Source organism: Macaca fascicularis, chromosome 6 (assembly GCF_037993035.2).
Source record: "Macaca fascicularis isolate 582-1 chromosome 6, T2T-MFA8v1.1".
NCBI classification, from domain to species: Eukaryota; Metazoa; Chordata; class Mammalia; order Primates; family Cercopithecidae; genus Macaca; species Macaca fascicularis.
In genome coordinates this window covers 125,632,590-125,656,407 of record NC_088380.1, presented here as the reverse complement: position 1 = coordinate 125,656,407, position 23,818 = coordinate 125,632,590, and the positions used below count along the sequence as shown (strand labels likewise).

At 39.9% G+C, this 23,818-nt stretch overlaps 1 protein-coding gene across 3 annotated transcripts in view; it reads left to right on the top strand.

The window, feature by feature from the left end:
- DTWD2 (DTW domain containing 2) overlaps nt 1-23,818 on the top strand; it is a 207,070-nt gene that overhangs the window by 33,084 nt on the left and 150,168 nt on the right. For all 3 annotated transcript variants that reach the window (XM_073994087.1, XM_045394134.3, XM_015451411.4), the window contains exons 2-3: nt 12,952-13,042; nt 17,350-17,444. In XM_073994087.1, the coding sequence (XP_073850188.1) occupies nt 12,952-13,042; nt 17,350-17,444 (186 nt within the window). The remainder of the gene's footprint in view (nt 1-12,951; nt 13,043-17,349; nt 17,445-23,818) is intronic.

Sequence of the window (23,818 nt, the reverse complement as noted above, 5' to 3'; positions counted from 1 at the left end):
AGGTGTGCACCATCGTGTCTAATTTTTAATTTTTTAGTAAAGGTGAGGTCTTGCTATGTTTCCCAGGCTGATCTTGAATTCCTGTGCTCAAGTGATCCTTTCTCCTCAGCCTCCCAAAATGCTGAGATTACAGGCATGAGCCACCATGCCCCGCTTTGGATTATTTTAGAATGGGGCATTGGAGCAAAGACCTGGACTAAGTGAATCTTTAAGCTCTGCAGATATCTGGGATAAGATACCAGGCAGAGCACCAGTTGCTAGACATTCAGGTGCATAAGACTACTTTAGGCCACACCTAATACCAGAAAGATATAGACCAGGAGCCACAAACTTGCATTTGTTGCATTGTAGAGCAACCTTAGATGACCCTTTTCTGCTGGCATCCTTGTGGCAGTCTGGCATAGCAGTCCAGCTCAGGTGGAAGGTGATATGTTCCACACTAGGCAGATATGGCAACCTAATAACTTTATGCCCACAGGAGCCAACGACTTTTGTAACAACTCTATAGCAAGTTTCTAGGGTCCCAATTTAGGGAAGCCCAAAGTATGGTGTCCCCATAGGGTCTTTATAGGTCTCTAGTCCGTATGCAATCAATCTACCAGTCAGTTGTCATTTAAATCACATACAGTGTTGTTTAGCAATATATTTATCATGTTGCCAGGGTAACAGAGCTCGTTAGTTAAGTGAAGTTCAAATTTTCATGCAGGGGGAAGGCTTTTCCATAGCTTTGTTATTTATTATTCTTTGCTTACTACTTCTCACAAAAGTTCATCAAGCTTTGCCAACCTTCAGATGTGTAGACAGGAATGGGTAAGTGGGCAGGATGTAGATACGAATGAACTCAAGTCACTTGAAAAATAAAACCCACTGGGGCAGACACCTCTAGAGCCTTGCGCATCAAACTGAGGTCTTCACATTCTTCACCCCCTCACTTCTTACCCACCAGCAGCATCATCACCACCTAGGAATTTGTTAGAAATGCACATTCTCAGGCTTACTGAATCAGAAACTCTGAGGGCTGGGGCTCAGCTATCTAGTTTAATGAGTCCTCTAGGTGATTCTGATAACAGCAAAGTTTGGCAATCACTGTACTAGGGGATACAAAAATTAAATGAAAACTCTGCTCTTAGAGGGTTCACCATCTAGAAGTGAGAGGAAGATGTGAAAACAAAATTTTGTCGTATGATGTGGTCAAGTGTTTAAATAGAAGTATTAATAGGAATCTAAAGGAAATACATATGACTAAAATAAAAGAAAGCGAATTCAGCCCTGGGAGTAACAGAGACTTGCAAATGAGATGAGAGGCGTTGTCTTGGAGCATAAACAATGTGGTCCTGGTTAGATACTGTACTTAAAGTAATATTTGTAAATACTGCAGATTTATGGGTTAAATACTTTGCTGTTGTGGGCTAAGAATCTAACCAGTTCCAGACAACCAACTTTTAAATAGGCTTTTGGAGCAAAGTTTCTAAATCTTCTTAAAGGTTCCTGTCAGGCCTTTGAGCCCAAGTCTGCACATGTACATCCAGATGGCCTGAAGCAAGTGAAGAATCACAGAAGAAGTGAAAATGACCAGTTCCTGCCTTAACTGATGACATTACTTTGTGAAATTCTTTCTCCTGGTTCAGAAGCTCCTCCACTGAGCACCTTGTGACCCCTGCCCCTGCCTACCAGAGAACAACCCCTTTGATTCTAATTTTCCACTGCCTACCCAACTCCTATAAAACGGCCCCACCCCTGTCTCCCTTTGCTGACTCTTTCTGGACTCAGCCCGCCTGCACCCAGGTGATTAAAAAGCTTTATTGCTCACACAAATGTTTGGTGGTCTTTTCACATGGACGCATGTGACATTTGGTGCTGAAACATTTGGTACCATGACTCAGATTGGGGGACCTCCCTTGGGAAATCAATCCCCTGTCCTCCTGCTCTTTGCTCTGTGAGAAAGATCTACCTACAACCTCTGGTCCTCAGACCAACCAGCCCAAGGAACATCTCACCAATTTTAAATCGGGCAATTGACCTCTTTTTACTGTCTTCTCTGTCCTCTCTCACTATCCCTCAACCCCTTTCTCCTTTCAATTTCTGCGCCGCCTTTCAATCTCTCCCTTCCCTTAATTTCAGTTGCTTTCTTTTTCTGGTAGAGGCAGAGGAGACACATTTTATCTGTGAACCTAAAACTCCAGTGCCGGTCACGGACTTGGGAAGACAGCCTTCCCTTGATGTTTAATCACTGTGGGGGCGCCTGCCTGATTATTCACCCACATTTCAGGGATTTCTGATCACCACGGGGATGCCTGCCTTGATCCTTCACCTTGGTGGCAAGCACCATCTCCCTGGGGTGGGCCAAGTACCCCCCGACCCCTTCTCTCCATGTCTCTACCCTGTCTTTTCTCTGGGCTTGCTTCCTTCACTATGGTCAACCTTCCACCCTCCATTCCTCCTCCTTCTCCCTTAGCCTATGTTCTCAAAAACTTAAAACCTCTTCAACTCACACCTGACCTAAAACCTAAATGCCTTATTTTCTTCTGCAACACCACTTGACCCCAATACAAACTTGACAGTGTTTCCAAATAGCCAGAAAACGGCACTTTTGATTTCTCCATCCTACAAGATCTAGATAATTCTTCTCGTAAAATGGACAAATGATCTGAGGTGCCTGATGTCTAGGCATTCTTTTACATATCAGTCCCTTCCTAATCTCTGCTCCCAATGCGACTCATCCCAAATCTTTCTTCTTTCTCTCCTGTCTGTCCCTTCAGTCTCCACCACAAGCTCTGAGTCCTTTGAATCCTCCTTTTCTACGGACCTATATGACCTCTCCCCTCCTCCCCAGGCTGCCCTTCGCCAGGCCGAACCAGGTCCCAATTCTTCCTCGGCCTCTGCTCCTCCACCCTATAATCCTTCTATCACCTCCTTCCCTCACACCCGGTCCGGCTTACAGTTTTATTCTGTGACTAGCCCTCCCCCACCTGCCCAACAATTTCCTCTTAAAGAGGTGGCTGGAGCCAAAGGCATGGTCAAGGTTATTGCTCCTTCTTCTTTATCCGACCTCTCCCAAATCAGTTAGTGTTTAGGCTTTTTTTAATCAAATATGAAAACCTAGCCCAGTCCACGGCTTGTTTGGCAACAGCCCTTAGACGCTTTACCGCCCTAGACCCAGAAAGGCCAGAAGGCCGTCTTATTCTTAGTATACATTTTGTTACCCAGTCCACTCCCGATGTTTAAAATAAGCTCCAAAGCTTAAATTCCAGCCCTCAAACCCCACAACAGGATTTAATTAACCTCGCCTTCAAGGTGTACAATAATAAAAAAGAGGCAGCCAAGCAGCAGTGTATTTCTGAGTTGCAATTACTTGCCTCTGCTGTGAGAGAAACCCCAGCCACATCTCCAGCACAGAAGAACTTCAAAACACCTAAGCCACAGCAGTCAGCCATTCCTTCAGGACCTCTTCCCCCAGGATCTTGCTTCAAGTGCCAGAAATCTGGCCACTGGGCCAAGGAATGCCTGCAGCCCAGGATTCCTCCTAAGCCATGTCTCATCTGTGAGGGATCCCACTGGAAATCAGACTCTCCAACCCGGCAGCCACTCCCAGAGCCCCTGGAATTCTGGCCCAAGGCTCTCTGACTGACTCCTTCCCAGATCTTCTCGGCTTAGCAGCTGAAGACTGACGCTGCCCAATTGCCTCAAAAGCCTCCTGGACCATCACAGGCGCTTGAGGTAACTCTTACAGTGGAGGGTAAGGCCGTGCCCTTCTTAATCAATACGGAGGCTACCCACTCCACATTACCTTCTTTTCAAAGGCCTGTTTCCCTTGCCTCCATAACTGTTGTAGGTATTGATAGCCAGGCCAGGCTTCTAAACCACTTAAAACTCCCCAACTCTGGTACCAGCTTAGACAATATTCTTTTTTGTTTTTGAGATGGAGCTCACTCTTTTGCCCAGGCTGGAGTGCAGTGGCACGATCTCGGCTCAATGCAAGCTCTGCCTCCCAGGTTCACGCCATTCTCCCAACCTCCTGAGTAGCTGGGACTACAGGCGCCCACCACCATGTCTGGCTAATTTTTTGTATTTTTAGTAGAGACGGGGTTTCACTATGTTAGCCAGGATGGTCTTGATCTCCTGACCTTGTGATCCATCCGCCTCAGCCTCCCAAAGTGCTGGGAATTCAGGCATGAGCCATCGCACCCGGCCACTTAGACAATATTCTTTTATGCACTCCTTTTTAGTTATCCCCACCTGCCCAGTTGCCTTATTAGGTCTAGGCATTTTAACTAACTTATCTGCTTCCCTGACTATTCCTAGGCTACAGCCACACCTCATTGCCACCTTTTCCCCAGTTCAAAGCCTCCTTCACATCCTCCCCTTGTGTCTCCCCACCTTAATCCACAAGTATGAGACACCTCTATTCCTACCTTGGCGACTGATCATGCACCCCTTACCATCCCATTAAAACCTAATCACCCTTATCCCACTCAATGCCAATATCCCATCCCACAGCATGCTTTAAAAGGTTAAAGCCTGTTACCACTTACCTGCTACAGCATGGGCTTCTAAAGCCTATGAATTCTCCTTACAATTTCCCCATTTCACCCGTCCAAAAACCGGACAAGTCTTACAGGTTAGTACAGGATCTATGCCTTATCAATCAAATTGTGTTGCCTGTCCACCCTGTAGTACCCAACCTCTACACTCTTTTGTTATCAATACCTCCCTCCAAAACCCATTTTTCTGTTCTGGATCTCAAACATGCTTCCTTTACTATTCCTTTGCACCCTTCATCCCAACCTCTCTTTGCTTTCACTTGGACTGACCCTGACACATGTAGAGGACTACGTGCTCGCAAACGAGACGTTCCTGATAAGTCCTGCTCTTGCAAACGAAGCCGGGCGTTCACGATAAGTCCTGCTCTTGCAAACGATGCAGGGTGTTCCTGATAAGTCCTGCTCTTGCAAACGAAGCAGGGTGTTGGAGGCTTGTTTATGTGTAAACATCTTGAAAATCCAGAAAGTCAGAGAAAGGTCAGAAGAACAACAATGTTTCTTGTGACTTGGCAACATTCCACAAACGACTGTATAAAATAAAGCAGAGCGCGCCATTCGAAGCGGCCGCCATGTTTGTCTTGTCTTGTGTTGTCTTGTGTGTTTATTCCTTTGTTTAGGAAACACGCGGACCCCAATAGACACCCATCAGGCTTAGCAGCTTACCTAGGCTGTACTGCCGCAAGGCTACAGGAACAGCCCCCATTACTTCAGTCAAGCCCTTTCTCATGATTTATTTTCTTTCCGTCCATCTGCTTCTCACTTTATTCAGCATTTTAATGACCTTCTACTTTATAGCCCCTCCTACAAATCTTCCCAATAAACCCTTCTGCTTCTCCAACATCTATTCTCAAAAGAATATCACGCATCCCCCTTCAAAGCCCAAATTTCTTCCTCATCTGTTACCTTTCTTGGCATAATTCTTAATAAAAACACACGTGCTCTCCCTGCTGATCATGTCCGACTAATCTCCCAAACCCCAACCCCTTCTACAAAGCAACAACTCCTTTCCTTCCTAGGCATGGTTAGGTACTTTCACCTTTGGACACCTGATTTTGCCATCCTGACTAAACCATTATATAAACTCACAAAAGGAAACCTAGCTGACCCCATAGATCCAAAATCATTTCCCCATTCCTCTTTCCATTCCTTAAAATCAGCCCTAGAAGCTGCTCCCACACTAGCTCTCGCTAACTAATCCCAACACTTTTCATTACACACAACTGAAGTGCAGGGCTGTGCAGTCAGAATTCTTACACAAGAGCCAGGACTGTGCCTTGTAGCCTTTCTGTCCAAACAACTTGACCTTACTGTTTTAGGCTGCCCCCCCCATTATTCCTGATACCACACCTGACCTCCCATGACTGTTTCTCTCTGATCCACTTGGCATTCACTCCATTTCCCTATATTTCCTTTTTTCCTGTTTCTCACCCTGATCACAGTTGGTTTATTAATGGCAGTTCCACTAGGCCTAATCACCACTCACCAGCTAAAGCAGGCTATGCTATAGTATCTTCCACATCTATCATTGGGCCTACCACTCTGCCCCCCTGCACTACCTCTCAGCAAGTCAAACTCGTTGCCTTAACTTGGGCCCTCACTCTTGCAAAGAAACTATGTGTCAATATTTGTACTGACTCTAAATGTGCCTTCCATATCCTGCACCACTATGCTGTTATATGGGCTGAAAGAGGTCTCCTTACTACACAAGGGTCCTCCATCATTAATGCCTCTTTAGTAAAAACTCTTCTCAAGGCTGCTTTACTTCCAAAGGAAGCTGGAATCATTCACTGCAAGGGCCATCAAAAGGCATCAGATCCCATTGCTCAGGGCAACACTTATGCTGATAAAGTAGCTAAAGAAGCAGCCAGCATCCCAACTTCTTTCCTTCATGGCCAGTTTATCTCCTTCTCAACAGTCACTCCCACCTACTCTTCCACTGAAACTTCCACCTATCAGTCTCTTTCCACAGAAGGCAAATGATTCTTAGACCAAGGAAAATATCTTCTTCCAGTCTCACAGGCCCATTCTATTCTGTCGTTATTTCACAACTTCTTCCATTTAGGTAACAAGCTCCTAGCCTGCCTCTTAGGACCTCTCATTTCCTTTCCATTGTGGAAGTCTGTCCTCAAGGAAATCACTTCTCAGTGTTCCATCTGCTATTCTACTACTACTCAGGGATTATTCAGGCCCCCTCCTTTCCCTACACATCAAGCTTGGAGGTCCAGGACTGGCAAATTGACTTTACTCACATGCCCTGTGTCAGAAAACTAAAATACCTCTTGGTCTGAGAAAACACTTTTACTGGATAGGTAGAGACCTTTCCCTCAGGGTCTGAGAAGGCCACCACGGTCATTTGTTCCCTTCTGTCAGACATAATTCACTTTCTTGCTCAGCCCCAACCTCATCCCAGACACCAGTCCTCTAAGCGACTATCTTCCAGTCCTCCCTCAGGCTGAAAATTGCCAGGCTGCTAATCTTCTCTTGCCTACTTCAGATTCCCAGCCATATAAAGACACCCTAACTGGACGATCAGTTATTGTTAAGAATCTGACCCCTCAAACTCTACAACCTCGAAGGACTGGACCCTACTTAGTCATCTATAATACCCCAACTGCTGTCTGCCTGCAGGACCCCTCCCCATTGGGTTCACCGTTCCAGAATAAAGCTGTGTCCATCAGACCGCCAGCCTGGTCTCTCCTCTTCCTCCTAGAAGTCTCAAGTACTTTCCCCTACTTTCCTTAAACTCACCGACATTTCTGAAGAAAAGTAGTAACCCTTATAAGCCTAATACATCCTTTCATTTTTATTAGGTCTCTTCTTCCTTATCCTACACTTTACAACAGGGCTTTTACACAGTCCTCCCACGCCCCTCATTTGGACTGTGCCCCCAAAATTTGTCATCCCTATTGTCTTCTGTCTAGTCATACTCCTATTCACCATTCTCAACTACTTGTGAATGCCCTGCCCTTGTTTACACTGCCAGTTTATACTTTTCCTGCAAACCATCATAACTGATATCTCCTAGTTTTACCTCAAACCACCACCCTTAAGTCTCTCGTAAAGTGGATAGAAGATCTTCAGTTGCAAGGTACACTCCAATACTTTCATCCTGATGAAGTCCTATTCTTTACTTTTATACTCACTCTTATTCTCGTTCCCTTTCTTATGCCACCCTCTACGTCTCCCCAGCTATCTTCACCACACTGTCAATCTCACTCACTCTCTCCTAGCCTTTTCTAATCCTTCTTTAACAAACAATTGCTGGCTTTGCATTTGTGTTTCCTCCAAAATTGCCAAGGCCTCGACTTACTCACTGCTAAAAAAAGAGGACTCTGTATATTTTTAATGAAGAGTGTTTTTACCTAAATCAGTCTGACCTGGCATATGACAACATAAAAAAACTCAAGGATAGAGCCCAAAAACTTGCGAACCAAGCAAGTACTTATGCTGAACCCCCTTGGGCACTCTCTAATTAGATGTCCTGGGTCCTCCGAATTTCTTAGTCCTTTAATACCTGTTTTTCTCCTTCTCTTATTTGGACTTTGTGTTTTCTGTTTAGTGTCTCATTTTATACAAAATCACATCCAGGCCATCACCAATCATTCTATATGACAAATGCTCCTTCTAACAACCCCACAATATTGCCCCTTACCACAAAATCTTCCTTCAGCTTAATCTCTCCCACTCTACGTTCCCACCCTGACACTAATTCCGCTTGAAGCAGCCGTGAGAAACATCGCCCATTATCTCTCCATACCACCCCCCAAAATTTTTGCTGCCCCAACTCTTCAACACTATTTTGTTTTATTTTTCTTATTAATATAAGAAGACAGGAATGTCAGGCCTCTGAGCCCAAGCCTGCACTTATACCTCTAGATTGCCTGAAGCAAGTGAAAAATTACAAAGTGAAAGTGGCCAGTTCCTGCCTTAACTGATGACATTACCCTGTGAAATTTCTTTTCCTGGCTCAGAAGGTCCCCGACTGAGCACCTTGTGACCCCTGCCCCTGCCTGCCAGAGAACAACCCCTTTGACTGTGATTTTCCACTACCTACCCAACTCCTATAAAGTGGCCTCACCCCTCTCTCTCTTCCCTGACTCTCTTTTTGGACTCAGCCTGCCTGCACCCAGGTGATTAAAAAGCTTTATTGCTCACACAAAGCCTGTTTGGTGGTCTCTTCACATGGACGTGCGTGATAGTTCCAAGATACGAAGATAACTTGATTTTTATAGAGAGTTATATTTAGTTATTTCTATTTTCTATTCTTTTCTTTTTTTTTTTTTGAGACAGGATCTTGCTTTGTCACCCAGGGTGGAATGCAGTGGTGCAGTCATAGCTCACTGCAGCCTCAATCTCCTGGGCCAAGTGATCCTCTGGCCTCAGCCTCCCAAGTAGCTAGGATTAAAGGTGCTCACCATCATGCTCAGTGTTTTGCTATGTTGCCCAGGCTGTTTTTGAACTCCTGTGATCAAGTGGTCTGCCTGCTTTAGCCTCCCAAAGTGCTAGGATTACAGGTGTGAATCACCACACCTGGTTGTTAATTTAGATATTTAAAGCTGCATTTTAAAAGGCCAAAATATTACAGTTTGATTTATTAAAAAAAAAAAAAATTCCAGGTGCAGTGGCCCACGCCTATAATCCCAACACTTTGGGAGGCCGAGGCAGGAGGATTGCTTTAGCCCAGGAGTTTGAGACCAGCCTGGGAATCATGGTGAGACCCTGTCTTTACAGAAAAATAAAAAATTAGCCAAATGTGATAGTGTGTGCTTCTAGTCCCAGATGCTACTTGGGTGACTGAGGTGGGAGGATTGTTTGAGCCTGGGAGATTGAGGCTGTAGTGAGCTTTGATTGTGCCATTGCACCCCAGTCTGGGTGACAGAGCAAGACCCTGTCTCAAAAAAGAAAAAAATTCATCTCATTTGACATTTTCACTGAGTCCATTGAGGATAAATTATCAATTTTTGTAGAATGTTTAAAAAGGGCAGTTCAAATAAGTTGATTTTGTGATACTACTGAGGAACTTCAGGTATATTGTGGTTTTGTGTAGTTCTAAAAATCCCCAAAATGAATTGAAGTTAGACTCACTTTAATAACAAATGTTGCATAACACATTTGATGAATGATAATATATATTATAAAAACATAGTGTAATAGGTAGTTCATCTACTAAAGGTTAGAAATCAACCTTTTAGGTAAAAACACTCTGTGTTGCCCCAATAACATTTTAATCTTTTACAGATACAAGTTAGGACTTTTATCTGTAAAAGATTAAAATTGGTTGAGTGTCGTGGCTCACACCTGTAATCCCAGTGATAGGAACAGGAGGCAGAGAAATTCTGGGCAGAAAAGGGCAAGGTCCCTGGCAAAGCCCCACCCTCAAGCCTGGAACTATGCCCCAAAGTGAGAACATGCATTCCTGTTTTCCCACTCGAATGTTGTCTTTTCCAAAACCACACATGGCCTGTTCCACCCCCATCCTGTACCCATAAAAACCCCTGACTCAACTGACAGAGGGAAGAGAAAGGGAGAGGAGGAAAGGCAGCTGTATGGTACGACTGCAGTTTGACATTGGAGAAAAGCAGCTTGACCTCAGGGGGATGGCTTAATGGTGTTGCTTCGGAGAGTCCAGTGGGGGACAGAATCCAGGGGAAGATCACCTTCCTGCTCCATCCCTCTTCCAGCTCTCCTTCCCTCTGAGAGCCACTTTCATTGGCAATAAAATCCTCCGTATTTACCACTCTTCAATTCATTCGTGTGACCCGATTTTTACTGGATGCTGAACAAGAGCTTGGGTGCCACAGGTGTGAGCGGCAAAGCTAAAAGAGCACTGTAACTCATGCCCTCTGGGGCTTCAGGGGTCACGAGTACCCCCCTAGACACTGCGGTGGGGGGGAGCCCACGGAGTTTTGCTCCTGCCAGCACCCAAAAGTGCTAGCTCTGGCTCCTGCACCTGTTCACCTGCTGCTCCCCGTCCCACCAGGGGTTGAGAGCTGTGGACCGAGTAAGTGAGGCACTCCTGTCATGAGGCCCAGGAAGGGGTCAAGGAAAATTTTCTGTTTCACCAGCACTTTGAGAGACTGAGGTGGGCGGATCACTTGAGGTCAGGAGTTCGAGACCAGCTTGGCCAACGTGGTGAAAACCTCTCTCTACTAAAAATATAAAAAAAATTAGCTGGACATGGTGATGTGTGCCTGTAATCCCAGCGATTCAGGAGGCTGAGACATGAGAATCGCTTTAATCCAGGAGGCAGAGGTGGCAGTGAGCTGAGTTTGTGCCACTGTACTCCAGCCTGGGTGACAGAGTGAGAGTCTGTTTTTTTTTTTTTTTTTTTAAGATTGAAGCTAATGTTTATGGACTTAACAACTTTTCTTCAGTCAACATTTGAATAGATTTATTAAAAAAATTCAAAGTCAAACTCTACCCCACCCACCACATTGAAATACTATTAGGATATAGATACTTCATTTAAATTTGCCTGGTTAGGTTGGAGAAACATCAGTTTTTTACTTGGTTCTTCTGTTCTGTGATGTATTTATTCTTTGAATCATTTTAGTTTTTGGTTTTAGTTAACTTAATAAAAAAAGTCAGAATCTCGGTTTTTAGAATTTGAATGTACCTCATCCTGTTCCTCTTTCTACTGAGTGAGGAATCCTTTCTTATAGCAGTGCTTGATCTGTTTGTCAGTGCACCCAGTTCCATCAACTGGTGTCTGTCCCTCTTGTGTTTACTCTTGTGACCACAGAAAGACTTTCTATCTCAAAAATCTCCTTATATTCCTGAGAGGAAATCCAGTGTGGGGCAGAACAATCATAGCGAATCATCTCAGAAGTCACTGGAAATCAGGTGTATTGATTTTCCTTGGGTTAAGCTTCCATTCCAGGTTCAGTGGGGTTGGAAAGAGGAGGTGGAGTCATGTATAATATGATTTTACTTCTGCCTAAGATATCTGAATAATTTCTTCATCCAGAGCATAGATTTGGCAGTTTCTTGCAGAATGAGAGGGTGTATTTAACAGATGTTTGAGCCAATTTACCCACACTGTATGGTTTACTAATAAGCATTTCTTAACCTCAGTCTAAAATTCCAAATAAGTAAAATTGAGGAAAGAGTTAACAGTGGTCAGCTTGTATGTATGGTATTGGAAATTCCCTTTAATATAGCATTCATTTGTATACTGTTGTAATGGCTATAACACCTGCCTGTGATCGTTTGTGAAACATTTACTCCCATATCTGGGATCCGACTGCTTAATGAATTTCTTTCTTTCTTTCTTTTTTTTTTTTTTTTTGACATGGAGTCTTGCTCTGTCGCCTAGGCTGGAATGCAGTGGCACAATCTCAGGTCACTGCAACCTCTGTCTCCTGGTTTCAAGCAATTCTCCTATCTCCACCTCCCGAGTAGCTGGGATTATAGGCACCCACCACCATGCCCAGCAGATTTTTGCATTTTTAGTAGAGATGGGGTTTCACCACATTGGCCAGGCTGGTCTCGAACTCTTGACTTCAGGTGATCCACCTGCCTCAGCCTCCCAAAGTGCTGGGATTACAGGCGTGAGCCACCGTGCCTGGCCATGAATTTCATGTTATAAATACACATACCAAATGTAGTATTTAATGGTAAAATATAAATGTTTATTCATATAATACCTTTGGAAGGACACATAAAAAACCGGTCATTGGTTGCCCCTAAATGAAGAGAATACCGTAGGCTGGAGGACAGAGATAGCAGGTATACCCTTTAATTCTATTCAAACTTTATATTGTGTGTAAGAGTTACCTAAACAATAGTAAAGCACTAAAAAGTAAGTAAAATAAAAATGACAAACAGTAAGAAAAGGTAAGTTAAATGGAAAAGGCAAATACTCTTCTGGTATAATTCTAGCCAAATACAATTTGGTGGCGTCTATTTGAATTTCTTCTCCCAATTGTTAAGCTCTCTGTATTGGTTGATGGCTAAGTTTGATTAGTATTTTTCTCTACATGGTAATTATATTTTAATATTTTATCATCTTATTGTTTACTCAACTTAAAGTGATATAGAAGAGTTGCCAGGTTTCTCTTTGATGTGAGATCTCTTCTTGATTTGGAATGCCAATCAGAAGTGTCATTTTTTGAATAAAGGGACCAGATAACTTATAGGTATTCTTTCTCTAAATATAACTAAGGTAAGATTTTTTTTTTTTTGAGGTACGTTAATCTATATAAGTGGTAAAGAATTTACTTGAATTTCTCCAAATTCTCATGTCTAAAGTCTGATTGATTAAATTCAGTTTTGGTATTTCATTTTGAAAAGAATGCAGCTTTAGCAAACTTCTTTGTATAAATTCAGTGGGATTAAGTTCATTTTTAAAAATTGTTATATCATTGTATTTTTAAAATTTACCAGTTTTATTTTTCTTTTTACCCTTCAGCCGGCCTCAGAAAGTGTGTTTGTGTCCATTTCTCCCAGCGCACCCTCTGCATATCTCTACCCATTTGTACATAATTCAGCATCCAGCAGAGGTAAGATTTTGTAAAATAGATGATTTCAAATAGAATATGAGTCCACAAGAGGAAACACGAAGATAAACATACTTATCTTTACCAGCTCTTTAGCATTTCTGAAAAGAAGTTGATGATAAATACTTTCTCTTTGGAAAAAAATAGTTTCTTTTTAATTTCATGTGGTAGTATAGAGTCATATGCTCTAGAGAGAGATAACATTTCACAAAATCTATGTTACTGAATAGTATATAAATATAAAACTCCAATAATTTTGTATGAAGAAATAATGAGATTTTATGAATAAAGAGCTAAGAAAATCATTGCTTTTTAAATTTTGGTCATAGCGTATGTTCCTTGATGTCTTTTCTTGCTACAGTAGAGGTAACTTTGGCATTTTACTCTTACAAAGTGAATGTATAAATAAATTTTTGGTTTATTTTAGATGAATAGAAGAAACTTGTATATTTCATAATGCATGTTATAGGTAAAGATTTTAAAATTAATACTCTCTTGTACAGGTACAATTATACATATGTGCCAGCGTGTATGTGTGTTTGTAACTTTTGATTAGCTGCTTAATGAAGAGGGGAGGAAGTTATAATTAATACAAAACTACTCAATGCATACTGTGAAGTATATTTAGTGTAAACTACAGTTAAAACTCTTTCAGTATTTAGGAACTGAGGTTATCATAGACCCAGTCAAGCGTTCTAAGAAGGAATAATTATTTTTTAAATTTCTCAAGTCTGGATCACTTGAAGACTTTAACAGAAGTATAAAAGAAATTAATCTTTTATCTCTTTCAAATAATGAAACATTTATTTATTTATTTATTTATTTATTTATTTATTGAGACAGGGTCTCCCTCTGTCACCCAGGCTGCAGTACAGTGGCACAATCTCAGCTCACTGCAATCTCTGCCTCCCACGTACAAACAATTCTCATGGCTTAGCCTTGAAACATTTTTTCTTTTATTGCAAATTGCTAACTGTTCCATTTGGTGAGCAACCTTTTTCTCAGCCTTTTTTTTTTTTTTTTTTTTTGAGATGGAGTCTTGCTCTGTTGCCCAGGCTGGAGTGCAGTGACGCGATCTCAGCTCACTGCAAGCTCTGCCTTCTGGGTTCACGCCATTCTCCTACTTCAGCCTCCCAAGTATAGCTGGGACTACAGGTGCCTGCCACAATGCCCGGCTAATTTTTTGTATTTTTAGTAGAGACGGGGTTTCACCATGTTAGCCAGGATGGTCTTGATCTCCTGACCTCGTGATCTGCCCCCTCAGCCTCCCAAAGTGCTGGGATTACAGGCGTGAGCCACCGCGCCTGGCCTAACCTTTTTCTCAGTCTTAACAGCATCATGATTTTGTCAGGATTATGACAATTTTGGTCACTAGCACTATTTTACTGCATTTAAACTTAAAACATTGTACAGCTCAAAATTTATGTAAAATGATAGCTTGCTGGCCATAGCAGTTTTGGTTAAAACCTGACTTTTGAGGCTGGGAGTGGTGGCTCATGCCTATAATTCAAGCACTTTGGGAGGCTGAAGAAGGAGGATAACTTGAGCCCACAAGTTTAAGACCAGCCTGGACAACATAGTGAGACCCCATCTCTATAAACAAATAAAAAAATTAGCCAAGTGTGGTGGCACATGCCTATAGGCCTAGCTACTTGGGAGGCTGAGGTGGGAGCATCCCTTCTGCCCAGGAGTTTTAGGCTGCAATGAGCTATGATTGTGACACTGCACTCCCACCTGGGCTATATAGCAAGACCCTATCTTAAAAAACAAAACAAAACAAAACCCCAAACCACTTGAGATTTGATGGTAAGTACTGCGTTCATTTTGCAGTAGACACAGTATGGCGCCTTTTCATTATTGTGTGGTTCCAGATATAAGATAGCTTTTTTAATATGGGTGTTTTCATTGATTTGTGGCAATATTAATGTTTTCTTTCTATTTTTTGTAGAGATGGAGTCTCACTATGTTGCCCAGGCTAGTCTTGAACTCCTGGCCTTGAGTGATCCTCCTGCCTTAGCCTCCCACAGTGCTAGAATTGTGGACATGAGCCATCATGCTTGGCCTTTTTTTTTTTTTTTAAATGTTTTCAAATATCTTATTTTTAATTTATTTTTTTTACCATTAATCTATGGTTTAGATGATGCATTCATCATTGTGTGTGCTACAAATATATTTTATGCATATACAAATGCATCCATACAGTTTTTCCTTCTCAGCAAAGAACTTTCTATTATTATTTTTTTCTGTTTTTAAGAATGGGGTCTCACTATATTGCCCAGACAGGTCTCAAACCCAGGGCTCAAGGTATCCTCCAGCCTCTGCCTCCCTAAGAGCTGGGACTATAGGCATGAGCCACCCTGCCCAGCCATTCTCAGCAAAGGAATTTTCCAGTTTTCATCTAACTTATGAGTGCTGGGCTGCCTGTGCTTAACTTCAGCACACCATTTCCAATAAAAGGGTATGCTAGTTTTTTGACTCTCCCATAAAAAAGTTATTAAAAACCATTTAGATAGGCTTTAGGAGGGGGCTTTGGGAAAAGAAGACTTGGTGGAGTAGATGATATGGAGGTGATATGATGGAGCATTTCAAAGAGTAGGTATACATATATATAAAATTACTTAAGGATAAAAACAGAAAAGCTATCTCAAAAATAACAAAAAGCTTTACGAGAAAGAAATGTTAAACGACTTGGCCTTTGTGAATAATGTATATTTAGTCGTGAAGATGCAACACTCTTTATTGACTTAACTAATAATATTAGATGTGAGAGGAAGGAGTGGTGTTAGATAGCTAAATCCTCATTTGTTATGAGAGGCAGTACTTAAGGGCTGTGGAGCTAGACTGCCCAAGCTCAAATTCTTAATAGTTCTATAAACTATGGAACTTTGGGCAAGTTAATTAACATCTTTGTGTTTCAGTTTCCTCATTAGTAAAATGGATATGACAAAAGATATATTTCTCTCTGTGTATTGCACTTAGAATTGTGTGCCTTAATATTAGCTGTTACGATGATAACTGGTAGATTTTGGATAATATCTAAAATTGATAAGAAATAGAAAAACAATGTTTATTATGTGGTTATACGGAGGTAACTACCAGAAGAAATAGCCAGAAGAGTTAAAGTGATTGCCTCCAGTAAGTGGTACTGGGGAGTACATCTGGGAACAACTGTGGCATTTTAAATCTTTTGGCACTATTTAATTTGACATATATACATGTATTACTTTGATAAAGGTTTAGAAAGTGATTAAGTCTGTGTCACAGTCTCATGGTGATGGTAAGGGGAGAAGAACACTGTATTAAACATTGGAAAATGTCCTAAAACCACCTAAGGCAGAGTGACTAATCACATGGCTCTATGGGATTCAAGGTAGAATTCTCGTGGCAACAAGAAAGATAGTTTCCAGTGTTGGAAGCTAGGACATTGAAGAAACCACTGATGACAGTCAAGTTAATGGCATTTTCAGAAATGGCCACCAGATTTCTCCACTCTAAAGTTATTTTTTTTGTTCTCTTTCCATACTCTATATTCTTTGGAAGGAAGGCCATAAATCCAGCCCACACTCAAGTGGAGGAAGAGATTAAGCTCCACCTTCTGGAGGGGGTTGTATTTACATTTATTATTTGGAATTCTTTTGTAAGGAAGATTTGTTTCTTCTCCCCCATTTATTTATTAAGTCATTTATTTATATCATTCCGGACTCTAATTTGTACTTTGGGTTATAATCCAGTACTGTGTTATTTATTTTGTTGCTCAGATTGTTCAGTTTTAGCCATTGGGAGCTCTTTAAGATTGACTTCTATGTCCCTTCGACATACCACATTGTTTGTTTTCCTTTTTTAAAAAAATTTTTAATTTAAATAAAGAGGCTATGCTGGGAAGAACCCATTGTTTTGTTTTTTGAGCACTTCCTTGCTGTTTGGGCATAAAGATCTAGGCAATTATCTTCAAGCTGACATAGTGCAAAATGTAATTACTTGTGAAATGAAAAACTTGTCAGAATAAATGATTCAATTTAGTTAAACACAAATTTACATTTTAATAATCTTTAATCATTATATATATTAATGTCATCTTCTTTGATCAGTAAACCCGTAAACATACCCAAATAGAATAAAAAGGTATGCTTGTGTTATGGTTAATACTGATAAATCAGAGAAATTTTACCTCTTTTTATTAAACTGTGGTCTTTAGTAAAAGGCTTGTAAAAGTTATACATAAAGTTATGAATCAGATGTTCATTATAAAATATTTAAAAGTGTGTATATCTAAGTAAAAATCTATGTTTCAATTCATTTTTTAATTAAAGGAAAACAAAGTGTTGCGTACAGTTCCTCTACTAGCAGCATGCCTCCCCCAGGACAAGTGTAAAGTAAAGATTGGTCGTCGCTTCAGTGAAGAAAGGTAAATTAACTGTTAGGGCAATGTAAATAATTCTTTTCTACACAGATCTTTAAAAATGGTTTCATTCAACTTATTCATTTCTTTCGGGTTATTCGTGGTCTAAAGAGTGGAAATTAGTCAAAAATTTAAGTTCTGCTAACCCCCGACCACACAAAATAATACAAGACAAAACAAAACAAAATCAGAAATAAAAAAATAAATAATGTGTAAGCAAAGGAATATTTAACCTAAAAGTATGTTTTAACTTAAAGTATGTTTAACTTAAAAGGCAAATATACTTGGTGCTTATATCATTTTTGTTAAAAGTGCCTTCCAGTTGGTAGATGGTAGGGTTCTTTTTTTTTTTTTTTAAATATCTTCCACAACATTTTTTTTTGGTAGGGTTCTTGTATTAGATTTAGTTCAGTTTTTTTTCTCCCTATGGTGCCTAATATAGTGCTTACTTAGTAAATTATTATTATTATTATTTTTCGAGGCAGGATCTCACTTTGTTGCCCAGTCTGGCGTGCAGTGGTGCAATTTTGGCTTACTGCAACCTCCACCTCTTGGGCTCAAGGGATCCTCCCACCTCAGCTTCCTGAGCAGCTGGGACTATAGGCATGAGCCACTGTGCCTGGCCAATAAATTATTATTTGCTGATGAATTTTAAATTAAAGCAGATTAGAACTGTCAATATAAATGTAGTAACTGAATGATTAATTTAGGCTTTTGTTAGAGTACATGATGAAATCATGGGGGAATGATTAAGAGACTTACTGCTTTTGGTGTCCTTTGTAAATTTTTGCCTCTAGTACATAAGAAAACAATTGGTTTTTATATATTAACCCTGTATCCAGTAACTTTATAAATTCATCTGTTAGTTGTAGAAATTGTTTTGTAGATTCCCTGGAACTTTCTATGTAAGCAGCATTGTCATCTGCAAATGGGATCATTTATATTTCTTCCTTTCTGATACTTATCCTTTCTTTTTCCTTGCCTCATTGCAATAACTGATACTTTTAGTATAATGTTTATTAGAAGTGGTGAAAGCCAACATCTTTACCTTGGTCCCAAACTCTGTGGACATTATTAACTATGATATTAGCTGTATGTTTCTCCCCCCAAGCATTATTGAGGATAATTGATAGATAAAAGTTATATTTATCATGTACAGTGTGATGTTTTGATGTATGTGTACATTGTGAAATGATTAGCACAGTCAAGCTAATTAACACATTTATCACCTCACACAGTTAAGATTTGTTTAAAACGTTCAATAATGTTGAGAATACTATAGTATGGCTGTGTCAGGAGAGACACAATGAGGAAGTGAAGCCAAAATGCATGAAAGGAAAGAAGTTTATTACACATAGATACTAGAGAGGTTAGGATGCCAATGTGAGGCCAAAGGGAAGTCTGGAAATAGGGGATTCAGCCGCTGGGTGGGCGGGAAGAGGAGACCTGTGGGATTATGCCTTTATTAAGGTCTGTGGGGATTATCCCTTGGGATTTCCCTGTGGGTTGTGGACTGGCTAGTTTAAAGAGAACAATGTGAAGGGGGAGCTTATTCATATGACTCTGGTATTATTCATATGACTCTGGGTTTTATTGTGGTCAGCAGCTATGGGATGTGTTGGGTTTTGGATTAGTGAGGAACAAGTAGGCTATATGGCAAACACCACACAGGGAGAGAAAGTTTTAACTAGGCCAAAGGTGACAGGGTTGGCTGGATTACGGATAACTTATGTCAGGCCTAAAATGGATGTCAAGGCAACCACTGTATTAAACAAATTTATAACAATAGTTTTACTTTTTTTTTTTTTTTTGGCAGTGATAACATTTAAGACCTGCCCTCATGGCTGTTTTCAAGTATACAATCTGTTAACTCTAATAACCATGTTATACAATGTAATTTATCAGTTTCTAAAGTGCAGAGAATTTTAATTATGAATGGGTGTTTGTTGAATTTTGTGAAATCCATCTATTGAAATGATCATGTAGATTCTCTCCTTAATTCTGTTAATATAGTGTGTTATATTGATTGATTTCTGCATGTTAAAACCCTTCTATTTCTAAGATAAAACCCACCTGGTCATATTATAATTTGTGGGATGGTTTTTTTCTTACAAATATAATTCATTTATTAAACATAAGGAATTTCATATTTTTTATTTATTTTCGTGTCAGTTTTTATATTTTGTACCTTTCAAAGAAATGGTACAAGTTATCTAAATTGTTGAATTTATTGTCATAAAGTTGCTTGTAGCATTTATTTATCGTTATTGTCATGTCTGTAGAATTTGTAGTGGTAGCCTCTTTTAATTCCTGATTTAGGTAATTTGTGTCTTTTCTTTTTTCTTAGTCTGTTTCAGTAGATCTCTTTGAAGAACCAAGATTTGGCTTTGTATTTTTCTCTGTTTGATTTTCTAATTGATTTCTACTCTTCATTGTCAATTTTTTTCTTGCTTCGGATTTAATTTCTCTTTTTTTCTTTTTTTTTTTAGTAGAAGATTAGATAACAGATTTTAAACCTTTTTGTTCATTCATATAAACATAATTTTTTTAAAAAAATAAATTGAGATGGGGTCTTGCTATGTTGACTAGGCTGGTCCCAAACTCCTGACCTCAGGTGATCCTCTCATCTTGGCCTCCCAAAGTGCTAGGATTACAGATGTGAGCTGCTGTGCCCGGTCCTTTTTGCTTTTTATCAGTGTTTTGTAGTTTTTCACATACAGGTACTTTACATATTTTATTAGATTCACACCTAAGAATTTCATTTTTGGAGGGCTATTTTAATGGTATTTAAAACAATTACAAATGTGAATTTTTCATTGTTGGTATGTGGGAAAGCAGTTGACTTTTGTATATTAACCTTATATCTTGTGACCTTGCTGTACTTATTTACTTGTTCTTGGAGGTTATTTTTTTTTAATTTTTATTTTTTTGGTCAGTTCCATGGGCTTTTCTATATAGATGATTATGTCGTCTAAGGAATATATATGGTTTTATTTCATCTTTCCAGTTTGTATATCTTTTGTTCCCTTTTCTTATTTCAGTAGCTAGGGGTTGAATAGCAGTGGTGAGAGGACATCCTTGTTTTGTTCTCAGTCTTAGAGAACTGTTATGTATAATGCTAGCTATAGGTATTTTGCAAATGTTCTGTATTAAATTGAGGCCATTCTCCCCTATTCCTAGCTTGTGGAGAATTTTCCTCATGAGTGGGCTTTGGGTTTTGTCAAGTACGTTTTCTTTGTGAATTGGTACAGTCCTTTGATGTTTCTTCTTTAGTCCATTGATGTGGTTGATTACATTTATTGATTTTGAATGTTAAACCAGTCTTCCATCCCTGTAATAAATCTGATTTGTGATGGTAGATAAGTTTTTATGCATATTGGATTTAATTTGCTGGTATTTTGTTGAGAATTTTTGTGTTTATGTTCATAAGGAATATTGATCTATAGTTTTCCTTTCTTGTAATGCCTTTATTTGGTTTTGATATGCGGGTAATGCTGGCCTTATGGAATGAATTAGGCAATGTTCTGTCTGTTTTTATTATCTGGAAGAGATTGTAGAGAATTGATACCATTTCATCTTGAAATGTTTGAGAGAATTCACTGCTGAAACCACCTGGGCCTGGTGATTTGTTTTTTTAGAAGATTATTAATTATTGATTCAGTTTCTTTGATAGACATAGAGCTTTTCAGTTTTCCTGTTTCTCCTTGTGTGAGTTTTGATAGTTTGTTTTTCAAAGAATTAATTTCCTCTGAACTATGAAATTTGTGGGCATTGAGTTTTTTGTAGTATTTCTTTATTATTAATGACTATAGAATCAGTAATGATCCCAGTTTTTTATTTCTGATATTGGTAGTTGTGTCTTTGCTCTTTTTTTTTTTTTTTGATTACCTTAGGTGTAGTTTTATCCATTTAATTGATCTTTTCAAAGAACCAGTGTATTAATTTGCTAGGACTGTCATAATAAAATACCACATATTGGGTGGCCAAAGAGAAGTTTATTTTCCACAGTTCTTGAGTTTAGAACTCTTTAAGATCAAGAGGTCAGTAGATTTGGTTTCTCCTGAGGCCTCTCCTTGGCTTGCGGTTGGTTGCCCTCTCATTGCTTGTTCACATAGTTGTCCCTCTGAACAGGTGTGCCCCTGCCATCTCTTCTTTTGTGTCCAAATTTCCTCTTATAACCATATCAGTTAGATTAGAATAGAGAACACCCTAATGGCTTCATTTTAACTTCATCACCTCTTTAAAGGTGATTTATCAGTCTCTGAATACCATCATATTCTGAGCTACTAGGGGTTAGGACTTCAACATTTGGATTTTGGGGAGGACACAATTCCTTCTGTTAGCAGTCAGCTTTTGGTTTCATTGATTTTCTCTGTTGTCTTCCTATTTTGAACTTCATTGATTTCCATCTTAGGTTTTACTCTTTCTTTTCTTTTTTTAGTGCTTGTTTTAGGCTTAAATTGCTCTTCTTTCTCTAGCCTTTTTTTTTTTTTTTGGTCAAGACAGAATCTTGCTACATTGCTCAGGCTGATCTTGAGCTCCTGGCCTCAGGTGACCCTCCTGCCTCTGGGATTAGAGGCATGAGCCACCATGCCCAGCCCTATCTAACTTTTATTGTTGTTGTTGTTGTGTTTTTAAGGAGGAAGCTCAGACTGTTGATTTTCAGGTCTTTCCTCTTTCCTAATATGTGTGTTTTAATGCTACGAATATCCCTCTAAGCAGTGCTTTTGCTGCATCCCACACATTTTGATAAGTTGTATTTTCATTTTCGTTTAGTTCACAATATTTAAAAATTTCCCTTGAGACTTATCTCTTGACCCGTGGTTTTTTTAGAAGTGTGTTGTTTATTCTCCAATATTGTGGAGTTTTCCAGCAAGTTTTCTGGCTCTAATTTAATTCCATTGTAGTCTGAGAGCATACTTTGTATGATTTCTATTTTAAATTTGTCGGGGTATGTTTTATGGCCCAGAATGTGGTCTGTTTTGGTGACTGTTTCATGTGAACTTGAGAGGAATGTGTATTTTGTTGTTGGTGAACTATTCTATAAATATCAATTAGATCAAGTTGATTGACAATGCTGTTCAGGCCAACAATATCCTTACTGATTTTTTGCCTGCTTGATCTACCAGTTACTGACAAGGTTGTACTGAGTCTCCAACTATATTACTGGATTTGTCTATTTATCTTTTCAGTTCTATTGGTTTTTGCCTTACATATTGTGAACAGTGAATTGTTAAGTACATACATGTTAAAAGATTTTTATGTCTTCTTGGAGAATTGACTCTTTTTTTTTTTTTTTTTTTTTTTTTTTTTTTTTTTGAGACGGAGTCTCGCTCTGCCGCCCAGGCTGGAGTGCAGTGGCCGGATCTCAGCTCACTGCAAGCTCCGCCTCCCGGGTTTTTACGCCATTCTCCTGCCTCAGCCTCCCCAGTAGCTGGGACTACAGGCGCCCGCCACCTCGCCCGGCTAGTTTTTTATATTTTTTAGTAGAGACGGGGTTTCACCATGTTAGCCAGGATGGTCTCGATCTCCCGACCTCGTGATCCGCCCGTCTCGGCCTCCCAAAGTGCTGGGATTACAGGCTTGAGCCACCGCGCCCGGCCGGAGAATTGACTCTTTTGTCATTATGTAATGCCTCTCTTCATCCTGATAATTTTCCTTCTGATGTCTGCTTTGTCTGTAGTTAATATAGCTACTGCAGTTACCTTTTTTTATTTTTTTGAGACAAGGTCTCATTCTGTTGCCCAAGCTCGAGTGTAGTGGCACAATCATGGTTCACTGCAGCCTTGACTTCCCAGGCTCAAGCGATTTTCCTGCCTCCGCCTCCCGAGTAGCTGGGACTATAGGTGGACGCCACCATGCTTGGCTAATTTTTAAACGTTTTTGGAGAGATGGGGGTCTCACTGTGTTGCCTAGGCTGGTCTTGAACTCTTGGGCTCACGCAGTGCTCCTGCCTCAGCCTCCCAAAGTGCTGGGATTACAGGGGTGAGCCGCTGTGCCTGGCCTAGAATTATCTTTTGATTAGTATTATCATATATCTTTCTCCCCTTTTTTTTTGAAAGGGTTTTATTGATATGTAATTCACATACCATTTAACTTACCAATTTAAAATGTACAAATTAATTGGTTTCTACTATATCCAAAGATATTTGCAACCATCACCAATTTAAAATATGTCATCACCTCAAAAAGAAACCCTCTACCTTTAACTATTACTTACCTATCCCTATGCCCTCCATCGTTTCCAACTCCCTGCACCTTCCCAATCCTAGGCAAACACTAGTCTACTTTGTGTTTCTATTGATTTTCCTATTTGATATTCATATTTGATATCTGATATTCCATATAAATGAAATAATGTATTTGGACTTTTGTGACTG